The sequence below is a fragment of the Myotis daubentonii genome, chromosome 12, assembly GCF_963259705.1.
Source record: "Myotis daubentonii chromosome 12, mMyoDau2.1, whole genome shotgun sequence".
Classification (NCBI taxonomy): domain Eukaryota; kingdom Metazoa; phylum Chordata; class Mammalia; order Chiroptera; family Vespertilionidae; genus Myotis; species Myotis daubentonii.
The window spans coordinates 55743563-55760852 of record NC_081851.1 but is presented as its reverse complement, the minus strand read 5'-3'; the positions used below and the strand labels follow the sequence as shown (position 1 = coordinate 55760852).

Below are 17290 nucleotides of genomic sequence, written 5' to 3'. Positions count from 1 at the left end.
GCCTTCACCCTATGAATTGTCATTGTCTCTCCACATGCAGACACACATATCCCTGCCTTGATTATGGGTGGCTGTCAGAAATTTTTCCACTTATTAGCACTAATTGTTTTTTCAAGGTTATATTGTTACTCATGGGTAGAGGCCAGGAGCAGGTATTGTTACCTGTGGGAAGGCCAGCAGGTATTAATTTATCTGCTCCATTAAATTAATATTTGTCATCAGGACTGACTCATTTAATAGGAATACATTCTTCTGGGTGTGTGTGGGGTGGGGGTGGGGGGCTAAGACACCAGCCAAAAAAATGTAAAACCCATCAATGTCGTTTATATGGACAAGCATTGAGAAGCAATACGCCTTTTTCTTTTGTTTGTTTGTTTTGTGTGGGGTTTTTTTTGTCTTTTGATCCAGATGCATGTTTTGTGCTAGAGATTCAAATTCAAATCTTTTAAAAATGGGAGGGTCCAGGTCCAGAAAAAGGAAAGGGCCAGGGGGTGCCTTTGATAATGTACCTTAATGTGAACATCTGATCCTCTTTTCGCACTTCAAAAAGGACTGTTGACCTCTCAGTGTAAATGAGTTTATCAGACCTCCGTCTCCCCGAGGAGAAGACTTGAGAATCTGAGGGAAATCAGGGAGTTAGTAAGAGCCTGAGCTTCTAATCCCAACTTGGTACCTTGCTGGCTGTTTGACCTTGGCCAAGTTAATTAACCTCTCTGTGCCTCAACTACCTCACTTATAGAATAAGGATACTAATAGTAGCTCAGAGGGTTGCATTTGGCTGAAATGAATTTATACACACACACACACACACACACACACACACTGTGTTTGGAATGGTGGTTGGCAAATAGTAAGTTCTATATGAGTTCACAAGTACCCTGAAGGGTGAGTTCACAACTACCCTGAAGGGCGAAGGCCCTGAAAGTGCAGAAAACAGGCTAGGGAGGTGATGCTGAAGATGTTGCCTCGGCTGATTGCTGTCTTTCCCTCACAGCCAGGGCCTGTCGGGCTTTTGTCACTAATTCTATGTCCTCATCCCTGCAGTTCATGACCAAGAACCCCCACAAGCGCCTGGGCTGTGTGGCAGCACAGAATGGCGAGGACGCCATCAAGCAGCACCCGTTCTTCAAGGAGATCGACTGGGTGCTCCTGGAGCAGAAGAAGATCAAGCCACCCTTCAAACCTCGAATTGTAAGTAGGGCCCAGAGCTCCTCCCACCCCGAGGGCCGGGCCTGGGTACCATACGGAGGGAAGATGGTCTGGGCACATCTCACAACCAAAATGACAAGGCACGAGGGAGCCGAGACGCTCCCTAAGAGAAAGTCTCTGCTGCCCTCAGAGTTTACTGTAGAAAATGTGCCACCTGCAGCCGTCATCAAGATGAGGATTGCCATGGGACACAGAAGAACATTTCTTACTTTAATGGAGATTTACTTACTTATTTTGATCAGAAGTTGCGCATGGTACTAGCTCTCCATGTATGGTGGCGATAGAAGGTTTCTTTATAAATAAACAGGTTTGTTTTTTAAGTGAGTCCATTTAAAGAAAAACATTAACTAAATAATAGTCACAGTCATTATGTGGAACTAGCACAGAGCATGAAGTTGTGACTCAGTGACTAACATTTGGGAACTGTCCCCTGAGGGGCCAGATCTGTGCAAGGCCATTTTCTGAGGCCACATCAGAGATCACCTGTCCCCTCTGTCAAATCTCCCTTCCAGCTTCACTCCAGCCTCAGCACACACTTCTGTCCAGGCTCTTAGGCCTGTTAGGGTAATGCCAGTGGTGGTTGCCGGGGCAGGGGGGGGGGGGGGCGGACAGGGGAGGTCATTGAAGGGTGTTTGAGCTCAGAAGTTAGAACTAGTGAATCTGGGCTTGAAGCAGAGCCAAGACAGGGTCCTGGCAGTGACTTTCTGCTGGAAGGGGACATGGGTGGCACTGCTCTCCTTAAAATTAGTAAGAACGCGTGTGTACACGTATGTTTGTGTGTGGGAGAGGTATTATCTTAATTCTGTTGGCTTTTAGCATGATGAGGCTGAAAATATGGGTAGCCAGCTGACCTGCATACTGGGAGTGAGGAAAGATGTGTAATACAGGAATTTACTGAGCAGAAGCCCAATCAGTCCTGTCACCCCACATTGTCAGATGACCCCTCCTTCCACACTACCAACTACACAGATGAGCCTCCTGTGCTCTGTGAAGCATCAGAGAGGGTTCCATTATAGTCCAGAAGGTTTTCTGAGGAGTGATTATTGATTATTGGTACTGCTGTGCTTCTCAGAAATGTGACCTAAGTGCAGAGGGGTAACTCTCAGCTAAAGGGCCTGGTCCAGGCCTTAGCCAGACGCCAGCGTCCAGAGCATGGCAGGTTGACGGTCACTTGACACTCAGTCCTGTCACCATTCTTCATTTGCCTTCTCCTTTGGTTTCATGATATTTCACCGGCTAGCACGTGGCTGGGAACAGGCTAGATTTAGGTTCACCTCCTTTCCCTGTTAACATCATCCCCACCCCTGCCCATCTCCCCCATAGCTCTGGGGCCTGCTGTGCCAAACCTGTGCTCTGCGTGCCAGCTTGCCGAAGGCTGCCTCCTCTGCCCAGGGTCTGTGCAGGTGGCCTTGACCCTGACAAATGAGGGAAAGTAGGAACCGGGGGCCAGGCACAGGAAGAGGGACTAGAGTCTTGATCTGAGGGCAACAGGCTAATTTAGGCTTAATCTAAGTTAATCAACCCAAATAAAATTGGGAAGTAGAGCGAAGTAAAGAATCCAGGCCTGACACACAGGAACCCAGTACAAGATCAAGGACTGATCGGCCAGCGCAGGTCTACAAAATGAGTTTAACCTCAATTCAAACTTCATGTCAACAAAATGATTTAAAGCTAAGCTTTCGGAGGGCTGGGGCAGGGCTGGAGGAGCAGCCCCTTCCTGTAGCATGGAGGGTGGACAGGACAGGGCAAGCCCCCAGGGACCATCAGCAAGGGGTATGCAGGGGAGAGGGCCTGGGACGGCAGAGGCAGGCAGCAGGTCTTGCTGCGAGGCCTCACTTTTGCTAAGAGGCCACACGGAAGCAAGCAGTTCTGGAGGTCTTTAATGATAAAAAGCACCAGGAAGTAAGTTTTAGATGTGGATTCACGGAGAAGAGTCTCTCACTGACATAGAACAGATGGGGACAGTGTGCAAACCCAGCGGAGGAGAATGCCCTGAGATTTCAGGGGACTGAGAAGCGCTGATCCCCAAAAAGCCCTAGCAGAACTGGGGTTCCTCACTGGGGCTTCCACCCTCTGGTCTGAGCTCTGAGCCAAGTGAAAGTATAGACCGGGGAGGAGTGACTCCGGAGCCGTCCCTGCCCCCCAGAGTGAAGGAAAGGTGTGGGGTCTGAGCTTTCTGCAGGCCTGAGGGATGGGAAACAGGAAGGAAGGAACCAAGAGGCCAAGCGCATGACCGATCCCACCTGGCCCAGACAGACAGGGATTCCCCATACCGCTGTCCCTGGCCAAGAGTGCAGGTGCTCCTGTGGGCACAGGTGTGAGGGGGCCCTCGGGTACCCGTAGTAGGAGTACTTCCCTGGGTCAGGGGTTGAAACCAGCTGGGGCCAGGTGGGACTTCATCCCCCCCTGGAGCTAAGGGACCTATGCTCTCCTTCCTGGGCCCCCCAGAGAACCCCCACCTGGAGCAGAGGGCAATACCCTGTGTGCTTCCTTTGCTGAGGGGCTCCAGTCGGCTCAGAGGCCCTACCACCCCTGGGTAGGATGGCGGTGAAAAGGGGCTGGGGCTGTCAGGAGCGCGCACCAGTCTTCAAGTGTCAGCCTTCCCGAAGCCCCGTCATCACTGCCTTGGAAACGTCTTCTGTGCACTCACCCTCCACAGACCTCCAGAGCGATCCTCGCCACCTGGGGGCAGGGGAGAGGATGTTTACTCAGTTGGTTTCCAGCCAGTCTGAGGAGAGAATGAGAGCATCTGAAGGAAGGCGCTGAAAAGGGAACCTTATTTGGCGCAACAAGGTGTTTCTGATCACATTTCCAGCGGAATGATGTCCATCCTTACAGAGTTCTCAATGACAGGTTTTGAGAGACTTAAATGATTCAAATATCTGATCACATTAAATCCGTCAGACTAGAGATTTCTCTTTGGAGAAATATCAAAATTGGGACAGAAAAGAATAGTCCTCATCTGGTTACAGGTTGGAAAGGTGTCCCAAACCTGCCCCTAAGCTGAAAGCTCTTTCTGAAAAAGGTTAACAACAGCAGGACCCTGAGTCATCAGAGGGCTAGTGGATAGCAGAGGTGGATTTTAAGTTGCATTAAAGCCCACCACTCTGATGACTATACTGTACTTCTCATCTCTGAAAACCTTGTACAACCAATGTGAAAACTCACGTAAGGCTTTTATACCGCGCCCCCACCCCCACCCCCCACGCCCGACTCAGGATTAGCTCTTGTGGATGCCTGCCTGACTCAGAAACCCCCAGTGAGGATGGCTCTGGGCTCCATAAGCAGGGCCAGCCTTACCCTGAGGCAAGATAGGTCTTTGGCCATTAGAGAGACCCTGGGAAGCGGAGGTCTGTCCCCACAGAGCCATCTTCTGTTCATGGGGCAGGGAGTTCTCTCGAAGGACAGGATTTCAGAGACTTGAGGATGCATCCGGTGCCTTCAAGGAGAGCCGGGGGAGAGAGGTTCTGACAGAGAAAATGAAGGAAAGCTGGTTTGGAGGCTCCCATTGGGAAGAAGCAGCCAGGCTAGTGGGTTGCAGGCAGCCATGGTCAGAGTGAGGGTCTTGCATCTTAAGGACGGACTTCAAGTCAAAGGAAAGACTGTGAGAAGGGGAGGCAAGTCAGAGCAGACAGCACCAGCCTTGTGTTTGGCGGTGGCCTTGAGAAGGCAGTGCATGACTTAGCAGGCAAGGAAACCAGGTGCAGACACCTGGTCTGGGCTGACGCTCCCCGGGGCATCCGGTCAAGGGCCTGGGACTGTGAGGGAGTGCTCTCCTGTCCTGGGCTAGCTCCACTCGCTCCCTCCTTTTGCCCACGGGCATCACACCCAAATGCCACCAATCCCAGAAACCAGCTGGGTAGCTACTGTCCTACTACCCAGCTGGCTGTACTGAACCTGAGGGGGAGTGTCTGTCTGAGTCAGGAAGGGGTTGGTTTTGCCTGGTGGTAGGTGGTGGAGATGAGGCTGGTAAAGGCCAAGTCACCCAGTCTAGGATCTAAGAAGAGCCAAGATGTAGTGACATGTTTTCTAGAGTCCTACTCACTCCCACTCCCACTCTCACTCCCACTCCCACCACAAGTTGGCTCCCCTCCTGGCAGAGCCTTCTGGTGGGCACGGCGGGTCTGTACTCTGCCCAGGCTGGCGCAGCTGGAGGCTGGGGTCCCTGGATCACCCCACGGGGGCTGAGTATGTGGGAGGGGGAAGGCACAGCTCCAGGGCCTGATTCCTGTCCCCTCCCCTGGCTTCACCCTCTGAAGATAGCACCAAGGAGATTGTCCAGATTCACAGCTGGAATTTGGCCTCTGGTCAGGTTCTGTCACATACCTCCACTGGCTGCTGTCCCCTCCAGGCCTTTGGCTTCTTGAGATGTTTGCTAAACTGAGATATCTGCTCCCTGGCGCCTGAGCCTCGTCTAACCCCTGCCCTGATTCCCCAGCTGTCACTAGTTCACAGGGTTTCCTGCCTTCAGGTTTATGCGTGCTTCTTTGCACGGGCCCCTCCCCAAAACACTTTCAGTGGCCCCTGTTTCCACACGATTTTCCTCTCGCTTCTCCTCCAGCTATATTTTACATTCCCCCTCCTCCACATTCCCTTTCATCCTCCTCCTGTCCACTCACACACTGTACTGATGTTGTACAAGTCATGTGCATTAATACCAAACCAAAGACTTGGTGCTGCCAGTCACTAAAATCCATGTTCTGGGGTGGCCGGCTTCAGAGTCAAGACACAGAGTGAGTGGCAGGCACCCAGCAGTAGGTGGGGGAAAGGAAAAGCCAGCAAGGCTGGAGCCAAGACCTTTGATGTTGGAGGGGCTCCCATTGGGAAGAAGTAGCCAGGACAGTGGGTTGCGAGCAGCCAGGGAGAGAATTCATTGGTCTGTCCCAGTGGGGATTGGGGTCCAAGGTGATGTCCTCATCTGGTTGCCAGTAAAAGTAGCACATTTAGCTTTTATGTTCCTGGTGGGTTTGCCTTCTTTGGGACCATGGAGGGCAGAAGAGATAATGTTTGGTGTGGTTGAAGGGCATCTTCTGACCTTGCAGATCTTGGAGGTATTTTGTTCCCTCCTAGCTTCCCTCCTGCATACTCCTCCTGTCCCCCCTCCATTTCCTCATTCAAAAAAAGCATTAGGCTCTGAGATTATGGCTCCCAGGACTTTAGGGGAAGCCAGTGAAGGAGAGGGAGATCTGCATCCCAGAAACCTAGCTGTCCTCAGAGAAAGCCACAGGCAACGAGGGAAATGCTGGCCAAGTAAACTTCTCTTTGTGTGCGTGTTCTCTCTTTTCAAGTTTGCTTCAGTGTGAATGTCCCTCTTTAAGGTAAGGCCTCCAGAGTGGGGAGTCTCTCCAGGTAGGTGAGCCCTCAGGCCCGGTGACATGGAGGCCCCTTTCAACCTCATGGTCCGTGTTCATCCAGCCATCACACTGCATGGCGGGACGCCCAGGGAGGCCTTTCCTGCATGCTCCTGCATGACTGGGCTGTGCTGGGAGGAAACGGGGAAGTGGGCTTGAGACCCTCACACCCTCACCAACTTCGTGGCCTGAGGAGGAGCCCTGCTGAACAGGCAGCCCCTTCCCCTAAAGTCAGACCCCTTGCTCAGGGACCACCTGACAGCGTGGACCACAAAGACAGAGCCAGGTGATCATTGCAGGCTATCCCCATCCTCCACCTGGCAGAGCAGAAGCACGATCCAGACAACTCCTGAGCCCATCAGTTACGACAGCCCCCCAACTGCTCATGCTGTAGTGAGAGCCGTTATTGTTTTATTTTTTTTAATATATTTTTGTTGATTTCAGAGGGGAAGGTAGAGGGAGAGGTAGAAACATCAATGATGAGAGAAAATCATTGATAGCCCCCACCAGGTATTGAGCCCACAACACAGGCATGTGCCCGACCGGGAATCAAACCGTGACCTCCTGGTTCATAGGCCAACGCTCAGCCACTGAGCCACACCAGCCGGGCATAGTGAGAGCCTTTAGCATCCAAGAGGCTGCAAGGTCCCTCAAAGAGCTAGGACTCTGATGCAGGGCTGGAAGACACAGGAAAAGTTCAGGAACCTGTTTGTGGTAGTTGACCCAGTGGTGGCATGGTACAGTGAGCATGGTACTGGCTTTGACCTCAGAGAGACTGTGGTTGAGTAAAATTGCTATCACGGGAGAGCCATGTGAACCTGAAAATTCACTTCAACCCCAGACTTCTGGCCTCCCTGAGCCCCCCGACCTCCTTACCTATGAAATGGGGATGAGAATACCCGCTCACAGAATCATGAACAAGCCCAAGATACTTGGTTCACTGTAGATTCTCAGTACATTTCAGTCCCTCTCTGTCCATTCACCACCCTACACCCAGCCTGTTAAAGCCCCTCTTCCTTTCATCCTGAGACTCCCAGAATTAACACTTCAGGAATGCAGGAGGCGGTATGAGGTTTGGAGACTGTAGAATCAGATGCGACCAGGTTCCCGTTTGTAGGCTCTTGGGAAAGTTATCTCATCTCTCTGAGCCTCAGTCTGCCAACCCATGGACTGGGAATAGTAGTATCTACCACACTGGGTTGCTGTGAAGAGTAAAAAGCTGAATTGTGTGAACTGATTAGACAGTCCTTGATGTACAGTGAGCACCGGGATGGTGTGATGCTGATAGCAATGGAGACAGTGGAGGACTAGGCAGAGGGAGGCTGCATGGAGCAATATCCCTGTTCCAAGGGGTGCAAGGGTCAGGAGTTCAGATGAGTGAGGACACCATGCTATAACATAAATACTTGAGGAATACTAGGTCATAGGGTAAATCCAGGACTTGACTTTGGGAGGGGAGTCTTGAGGTTTGGTAGAAGACAGAGGGGAACAGATGGCATGAAGAAGAAGCCTCCCCAGACAGGCTGGGAGGCAGGGCCTCTGTGTATCATGAGGACCTCTTCCCACCTGCAGTCTTGGAGAAGATCCTGACCAGGTAGGGCCACTTGAGTGGCCCACTTACCAGATGGGCCAATGGTGCCCTCCTGCCCATCTCTGCAGAGAAGACTAAAGGGTGGCCTGACAGCCAGGAGTGGAGGGACAGTCGTCAGAGGCTGAGTAACGTGCATCGAAGTAAAGCAGAAAAAGCATTAAACCTTCCCCATGGAGGGGCTTGGTCCTCTAGCCCTGAAGCCAGAATTTGCTCTTTGAAGGGTGCAGGCACCAAGGGACCTTCTACAAGCTGATCAGGTTACCCCTACCCACCCCAGCCTCCAAGTGCAGGACCTTGATTCTCCAGGGCAATTCTGTCATGGAGGAAAGAAGCACTTGGAAACCCAGTTTTGCATGGGGCGGGAGTGGGGGGGCAGGGGGGCGGGGGGGCGCGGTAATTAGTGCCCCATTTACTTTCCATTGTGTATGCTGGGGTAGCCGATGGTAATAATTGGAGATTTGGCCTAAACTTGACACTCGTGTTATTTTTGAATTCTGGGATTTTACAAACACACAATAGATTTGTGAAGTTTCATTTAGCTTCCACATCAACCTCAGTCTCTTCAAAGTGAGAAGACCTGGCCCATGTGAGCTGCAGCCACTGAGCCTCCATTGTTATTCTGGCTCCTCCTTGCTGGGACATACTTTAATCACAAAGTGGTTTCCTCAGAGCACAGAGCTTGGATGTCAATGGCCTGTATTATGTGAGCCCAGCTGGAGGAGTGGAGAGAATGGCTAAGATAGTGAAATATGTTTCTTGCTTTAAGTACAGAGATGGGAAGATAAGCCAGAGTAGGGCTTATCAACTGAGATGACTTACAAAATAAACCAGGCATTGACTTTGGGCATCAGGCACAGACTGTTCCTCTCTTTCCCCACAGCTGCTGGCCTTCCTGGAGAGGCGTGGCAGGTCTAGGCTACAGGTTCCCAGGTCCTGGGATGTGGGTGTTCCCCTTGATGCTTCAGAGTACAGCCACCCCAAACATGGGATTCCAGAATTTAGCCCCAGCTGGACCACAAGCAATGAGTTAAGGGGAAAATGCTGGGCAGCGCTGGGTGCTGGTCCCTGCTGTTGGTATCTATGAGACCCTGAGCAAGTCACTGAGTTTCTCCTCTCCCTTCCTGGAAAATGGGACCTTACACAATCCTGAAGATTTGTTACAGCCCCTGCATTTCAACATTCTGGAGGACAGGGATTTGAGGGTTTTAAAAGTCAATGTTCCTATAATAAAATGTGCATAGACTAAAACTTACTCACTTCAAGTGTACATTTTGATGCGTTTTAACAAACTGATGCACCCACGTAACCCCGAGCACAATGAATAAAGAGGACGCCTCCAGTGTCCAAGCGGTTCCCAAGCGCCATAGACAGCTCTCTTCTAGATTCCATGTATATGGAGCCGTGTAGTGTGCACTCTTTTGTGTCTGGCTGCTTTCATTCAGCATCATGTGTTTGCAATTTGAGGGCTGTATTTTTAACTTTTTCTTATGGAAAATTTCAAATATGTACCAAAGTAGAGAAAAAAGTAGAGAGAATCCCCATGTGTCCATCACTCACATCAATTAGCAAGATCTGCTTACTCAGTTAGGGGAGGGCTTTTTCTTTTTTTAAAATTATATTTTTATTGATTTCAGAGAGTAAGGGAAAGGGAGAGAGAGACTGAAACATCAATTATGGGAAAGAATCATTGATTGGCTGCCTCCTGCATGCCCTACACTAGGGATTGAGCCCGTGACCCAGGCATATGCCCTGACCAGGAATCGAACTGTGACCTTCTAGTTCACGGGTCAACGCTCAACCTCTGAGCCACGCTGGTCGGGCAGGAGGGCTTTTTACCTGTTAGTTTCATAGCTGCATCCTCGGCAGTGACTCCTGGCACATAGTAGGAATTTACTCTATGTTTGTGGAATGAATGGTGTAGATCTACAGTGTTTTTCTAGAGAATGTTTCTCTCTTAGCTCCATTTCTAAGTTCTCTTCTCACCTTTTCTGGCCCAAGACTGATTCCAGGTTATGCCTGGGAATTTGGGGGCAACAAGATCCTGCATTAGGAAACCTGAAATCATTTAATGGTAAAAGGAGGAGGGTGACCTCATCTTGACTTGAGAGGCATATATTACAGTGTTAACAGTTCCTATTTCAAAGGCAGCAAGCAGAGCAATAATGAATCCTGGGCCAAAAGAACTGATCTCTATCTAGAATGTTTTCAACAATAAGGAGGGAAAAGACTTGTGAGTGGAGGAGCAGGGCTTTGCCAGGGCCAGATTGCAAAGTTTTTCCTTTGGGTACCAACCGTTATCCCTGGAAAGCTAAAGCCAACAGCTGTCAATAATAACACTGCTTTGAAAAGTAGCTGATAAATGAGCAAGGGGCCCGTGGGTTAGAGGCAGAGCGGGGCCAGGTTTGCCACTGTGTGCCTCGCACGTTCAGTGGGAGACACGGGTCCTGCCGCGGCACGTCTGCTGCGTGGGGCCAGCTCGCTGCGGGGCCTGGCTCAGGAGCTCAGGCCTCAGGCAGGCCGCGGCAGGCAGGGCGCTGTCTCCTCCCGAGGCTTTTTATTCCTGGATATCCACACTGTTTTCCACACCTTTTCAGTTCCAGGCACCACTACTGAGTGTGCCTTTATCCTGCTTCGGGGTCTACCCAACAGTGGGTTGTAAAATCAATTTGGTGTGCCAGGTGAAGACAAACTTTTAATGAAGGATGAGATGGAAGGGAAGGGAAGGGAAGGGAAGGGAAGGGAAGGGAAGGGAAGGGAAGGGAAGGGAAGGGAAGGGAAGGGAAGGGAAGGGAAGGGAAGGGAAGGGAAGGGAAAGGAAGGGAAGGAAAATTAGACTAGAACATGGAATGCATCACACAGAGTAAAGGTAGTGTAGAGCTTGCTGAATCTTTTCTTAGGGTGTTACAATGAGGTGCTGTGCACGAGGTCATATATAAAATGCATTTTTAACTGTTGCTTATAATGGAAAGTTTTGAAGGGCAATGCCTCTCTTCACCCTGATGTCTAAGAGATGACCCCAATAGGCGTGGGAATGGCGGCCTCGTGCATGGTGAGGGGGACAGGGCAGAACGCAGCTGTTTGTTTCTTTCTTTGTAACACGGCAACAACACCCCTGGCAGAGCCACTCAGGCCTTTGCACACATGAACGCATTGACGCCTCTCGGCAGGAGGCAGGCCGCCACACGCCAGGGACAAGGGCCTGGGGGTCAGAACAAGCTGAATTCATTCCTGGCTTCTTTCCTCCGGCTGGCGTGCACCTTGGGCATGCCGGTTCCTAATCTTAACCGTGGGGGTTGTGGCCTCCAGTCGGGTTGTGTGTGAGGTTCAATGAGTCAGGCAGGTAAGGCACTTAGGAAAAGTGAGCTTTACTCTACTTTCCACATGAAGACACTGAAGCTGTGCCAAGCACTGTGCTGGTACTAGAAATACGAAACAGCCAGCCACACAGACCCAGCTTCCAGCCCAGTGGCCAAAATAGTGATGGAGTAAGTCAGTACCTAGTCACACTGACGAGGAGGCCAGGAAAGAGAGGCATGGGCGATCCAGCTGCGGGAGAGGGACCAGCCTGGGTTGTGGGCGGTTTTCCGGGGAAGGGGCATTCCTTTCCCACATAGCAGCGCGAGACCCTTCTTGTGAGTGGCCTCAGGAGTTTCCAAGCTCCTTTGCTGCATTTGAGAGGGAAATGGACCCTCCTCTGCTCTCGTTTCTGGTCTTGGAGGGTGGTGAGCTCACCGGTGTGAGAAAAGCAATTGCCCTCTGACTCCTCTGGGGACTCAGCAGCATCCACGTAATTAACCGGGAGCTTCCCAGGCTGGGCTGTGACCTGGGCACCGCCAGTAATGGGAGGTGCAGCTGGTGGGACTCACCCTGAGACGCCACTCTCGCTGGGGAGCCCAGATTCATGGGGCCCTTAGAGGCTTGGTGGCTCTTCACCTCTGCATGCCAGCAACCGAGGCCACCATGGCTCTCTCCTTTGGACCACGGATTGGCCGGGAACCAAGTGGCTTCCCATTGCTGAATGCCATGAAACTAATCACTTGTGCTTAAAGAGCAAAGGGGTCTCTATTTTCTGCTCCCCTAAAAGGTGGAAGCAACTTTGCCAAGTAGAGTTCACAAACTGGAGAATTATGCAACCCATTCATTGAAAAATTAGGAGACCTGCCATGAGTCTTTGATATCATCCTCCTGAACAAAATGAATCTCTCCTAACATGATGAACAAGGTAATTTTCCTCCTAACATGAGTCTCTGCTATCATTCTCCTGAATAAGATGGAAAACGTGACCAAGGCTGGTTGACTCGTAGTGGATTTAACCACACTCCCAAAGTGTGCTGGCGGGGCTGGATGTGAGCGTTGTCAGAGCGCTGTTTGTAGAGGGCAAGGTAGAGGGTTCTGAACCTGACCCCGTCTTACATACTATTTTTATGAGCATCTTGATAGAGAGATGGGAGGCTTGCCAATTAAATTTTAGGGTGACCAAAAGCTGAAGGATATAGCAGATAAAGATAGGATGAAAGAATTAAAATGACATTTTCATATTACTTTAGAGTTCAAGCGAGCTTTACTTAGAGGCTCTCTTATAACCCTCGGCAATCTAGGTATATTTATTATCCCCATTTTTTTTTTTTTTTTTTTTTTTGCTAAATAAATCGAGATTCAGAGAAAGAAATTATAGAATCATTATTTATGGTGATCTTGACAGGCTAGAAATAAATACCAAAAGAAGAAGAAATCAAGGCTAAACATAAAGGGTCACATTTAGATTAGAAAAGTCCATTTTTAGGAATTGGGGGTATGTGTTCGTTTCCTAAGGTTACCACAACACAGTATCACACACTGGGGGGATTAGAATAACAGAAATGCAGTGTCTCACTTCTGGAGGCTAGGTGTCAGCTGGGCCATGCACCCTCTAAAACCCACACGGGAAGAGTCCTTTCTCTCCCCATTCAGCTCCTGGTAGTCCGCATGTTCCTTGGCTTGTGGCAATGCTACCCTGTCCATGGCTCTTCAGGTGACTTGCCCTCTGAGCATATCTATCTCTGTGTCCAAATGTCCCCTGCTTACAAGGTCACCAATCATACTGGGCTAGGGTCCACCCTAGTGACTTCCTCTTAATTTGAGTACATCTGTAAAGACCTTAATTCCAAATCAGGTTCCATTCTGAGGTACTGGTTGTTAGGATTTCAACATATCTATTTGGGGGACACAAGTCAACCTATAACAGGGTTCCATTGGATTGGTACAACTGTGATTTATCACAGCTACTTAAGAAATGATAAAACCTTGATAACTATCTTAGACATCAGTTTAATTTGAGGGTTTCCACCAGGTAGAGGGTCATGCCATTGAACATGGCAATGCTCAGACGAGAATGGATCAGCTTTGGCCACCACATTCTAAGAAGGAGGTGGATGAAGGACAGTAGGAAACCACAGAGACTTGGACAAGTCAGGTGCTATGACGGTTCTGTGAGCAGCCCAGGGCAGCATGAATTCTCTGTACCTTTTGCTCTGTTTTCTATAAAAGAAGTCCAAAAATATGGCCAGTTCTTGGTTAACAAAATTTAAAGGGGGTGGGGGATGGAGGACTATGTTTAGAGAAATTCCTAGGTAAATGGTAGTTAACTTGAAATTCTTTTCCAACCCAGCATTCCAGCCAGGCAAGACACTATGGAGCCAGGCTGCAGTTAACTGATGTTGCGAAAGCATTCTTGTTGTTGAAATTCTTGCCTTTTCTTTTAGAATATTGTAAAAAAGGAAAATGGAGCTCAGATAAGACTATTGACATTTCAAAGCTAGGAGGAATTTTGGGTTTGACTGTTACAGTAAATGAAATTATTTTGAGCAAATGGATATCAGGTGTCTGCTGTGCGTCCTGCTTTGCACTAGGTACCTGGAGGGAAATGAGAGAATATTAGGACACATGTAGACTATGCAGTGGTTCTCAACCTTCCTAATGCTGTGACCCTTTAATACAGTTCCTCATGTTGTGGTGACCCCCAATTTCATTGTTACAAATAGAACATAATTAAAGCATAGTGATTTATCACAAAAACAATATGTAATTATATATGTGTTTTCCGATGGCCTTAGGCGACCCCTGTGAAAGGGTCGTTCGACCCCCAAAGGGGTCGCGACCCACAGGTTGAGAACCGCTGTATTAGAGGAAGGGACCAAATGTGGGATCTAGGAGATACTATGGGGACTGGGAAGAGGGTGAGATGGGGTGAGGCTGGTGTCAGGGGAGACTTGGGGAGTTGGAACGGGATATGGGACCTTGAGGAAAGCTGGCATTTTGGTGACCAGCGCTGGTCACAGTCATGGGCAGGACACCCCTGGCTTGTAGTCATTCTACCTAGGCTCTTGCTGTCATTCCAGGCAGAGGTGAAGAGGTGGGCAGGGACAGCAAGGCAGCCACATGACAGCCAGTCCCGTGCCCCAGCCTGTAATCAGGTAGTTCTCTAGGGTTTTCTGTTGCTCTTTCCTGACGATCGAATGGAGACAGAAGCAGGCATCACTGGCTCCTCTGAGGGCTTGTGTTTGTGACCTCGGTACAGGGAGGGCCAGGAGAGACTTGCATTGGCCATAGAGGAAGCAAGCGCTGAGGAAGCATGCCTGTCCATGTCTGTGTCTGGCTCCAAGCCCTGGCACACCCAGTTGAGACCCAGGGCTCAGTGGTCTTGGAGTGCTTTGTAAGATGAGCTCAGTGGCTTTGCTTCTGAGATGCCATTTCTCAGAAGGCTGTGGAATGACGTCAGCTCAGTGACGAGGGCATGGGGCAGGAGGCAAGGAGGGGAGAGGGTGTTCCAGACAGAGGACCAGCCATGCAAAGGCTTGGAGTCAGGAGCCAGCCAGCGAGTCCAGAGAACTGCATGGGAAATGAAGCTGGGCAGATAGGCAGGGACGAGATCCTGAAGGGCCTTAGAAGTGTGTGTGTATAAGAACCTGGGCTTTCCCCAAGAGCAGTGAAGTGCTGATAGAAGAACCTTAGTCACTGGAGGAAGCACTGGAATGTTTGGATTTGGAGGCAGACAGAGAAATGTAAGACGTAGTCCCTGCCCCCAGCAGCGCATGGTGCTGATGAGCAGATCACATGGACTGTGCTGGGTAACAGCCACGCTGCCCATGGTGCCTGCCCATGGCACACAAGCTCTAAAACTCAGAGGCAGAGTGGAAACTCACATTTATTGGGTGCCCGTTAGTATCAAGGGCACGGAGGCACCTAACATTTGGCCTCTCAAGGCACCTATTGCCACCTGCATTCTACAGATGAAAAGATCAAGGCTCAAAGAGTGACTTCACATGGTGTCATATAAGCAGAAAGGGACAGTGCAGGGATGAGAATTCAGCGGGTGCTCTTTCTCCTCCTCTATGCAGCCTCTCCTTGGTGTGGGCCAAGGGCTGGGGCATGGCTTCATGGGAAGATATGGTCTGAAGAGTTAGAAGGTTGTTCCACGTGCCCCAGTGTCACCCTTCAGGCTGTGCAGTGTGGGCTGAGTCTGGCTTAGACATTAGGGAGGCATCTGGGATGACCAGGGGGCTAGGGGACCAGGCAGTGTCTCTGGGAGTTTGCCCATTGGAATCTTGGAGTCAAGTTTTGTGCCTGTGAGGGAGGCAAGCAGCTTCCCAAAGAATAAAACCAGTGAGTGAAGGATATAATCCGCAGTTCTCCTCAAATCTGGGGATGTTCATTGCTGCATACTAGTACATGCTATGAATAGGCAGTGATGGCGAACCTATGACACACGAACTCATTTTTTTGGTTGATTTTTCTTTGTTAAATGGCATTTAAATATATAAAATAAATATCAAAAATATAAATCTTTGTTTTACTATGGTTGCAAATATCACAAAATTTCTATATGTGACACGGCACCAGAGTTAAGTTAGGGTTTTTCAAAATGCTGACACGCTGAGCTCAAAAGGTTCGCCATCACTGGAATAGGCAGTGATGTTTCCCAGACATAACTGCTTTGGAAAACCTCCCAAGTCTCTAAGGTGAATAATCAGGAATAGCACATAGTGTGGATACTGGCTATTTGACGTGGAAATGAGGAGCTGCATGTACCTAAGATGTCCAAGGAAAACAGGGCCTGGGCCAGGTTGCATAAGCGGGTGGATGAGCCAAGAACGTTTTCCTGTAGAGCTCTTAAAGAATGGCACCTCGCTCAGATGCCACAGGCGATTCTGACCCCTGGAAAGTCCAGAGCTGAGCGAGATGGCTCCCCAAGGTAGCCTGCCACGGAGCTAGAGGTGCTCTGAAAATGGCATTCCTGGCTGTGTTGACTGAGCCTGATTCCCAGTACATAACCAGTGAGTTGTGAAATTCAGCTATCGTATGGAATCTAGGTCTGTCACATGCTTAACTGACCTCAGGAAACAAAACCCGTGTCCATGACTAATAGACACCAATGACTGAAAGGTGAAGCACAAACAAGTAGATAAACTGGGAGGGCCGATGCCAGAGCCTTGCAGATTCCCCAGTGACCAGTGAGAGTGAGCCGGCATGGAGTGGGGCCTGCCCTGAAAGGACAGGAGACCTGGGCATGGCCCGCCCTTGGTGATGTTACATTGCATTTTCCTCCTGCCCCATCTCTTGGCCTCTCTTGTTCACCCAACTCCTGCCCCTCCTACCCGCCGGTCCCCTTTGTTCTCCTGCCCCTAATAGGGATGCCCATGGCTGCCTTCTGGGATGATCCTCAGTACTTGGCAAGGCACCGCCACCTTCTACCCCTCCCACACCTCCTTCTGGACTCATTTCATCCCGCATCGCAGGCCCATGCTCTGTAACCCCTCCCCACTCAAAGTGCGCCCATCCCTCCTTCAATAGAGACCTTCGGGAGAGGCATCACAACACCTTCGCCTGAGGTGCCGGCCCTCCCAAGTCCCATGTGAGTCACTGTGAGGGATGGGCTTCTTTTCCCCTCTGAGGTCCATCTCCTCTCCGTCCATTTTCCTCTTGCTCTGTACACACTAGAGATATGAAACAGATAGTCCTCGTGCCTGAGGCCAGCCCTCCTGTAGAGGTGACTAAGCCACTAGGCTTGCCCATTTCAAGGACAACACATGTTTCCTTCAGCTGCAGGTCCTGTCCCCACCACTCAGGTTCTCTGTATCTCCCTCTGTCACCCCTCCAAGGT

The 17290-nt window shown here is 50.2% G+C and overlaps 1 protein-coding gene across 3 annotated transcripts in view; it reads left to right on the top strand.

Moving 5' to 3' along the window:
- The window catches only part of PRKCE (protein kinase C epsilon), a 481203-nt gene that overhangs the window by 435904 nt on the left and 28009 nt on the right, over positions 1 to 17290 (top strand). For all 3 annotated transcript variants that reach the window (XM_059659939.1, XM_059659937.1, XM_059659938.1), the window contains one exon: positions 1045 to 1191. In XM_059659939.1, coding sequence (XP_059515922.1) covers positions 1045 to 1191 — 147 coding nt within the window. The remainder of the gene's footprint in view (positions 1 to 1044; positions 1192 to 17290) is intronic.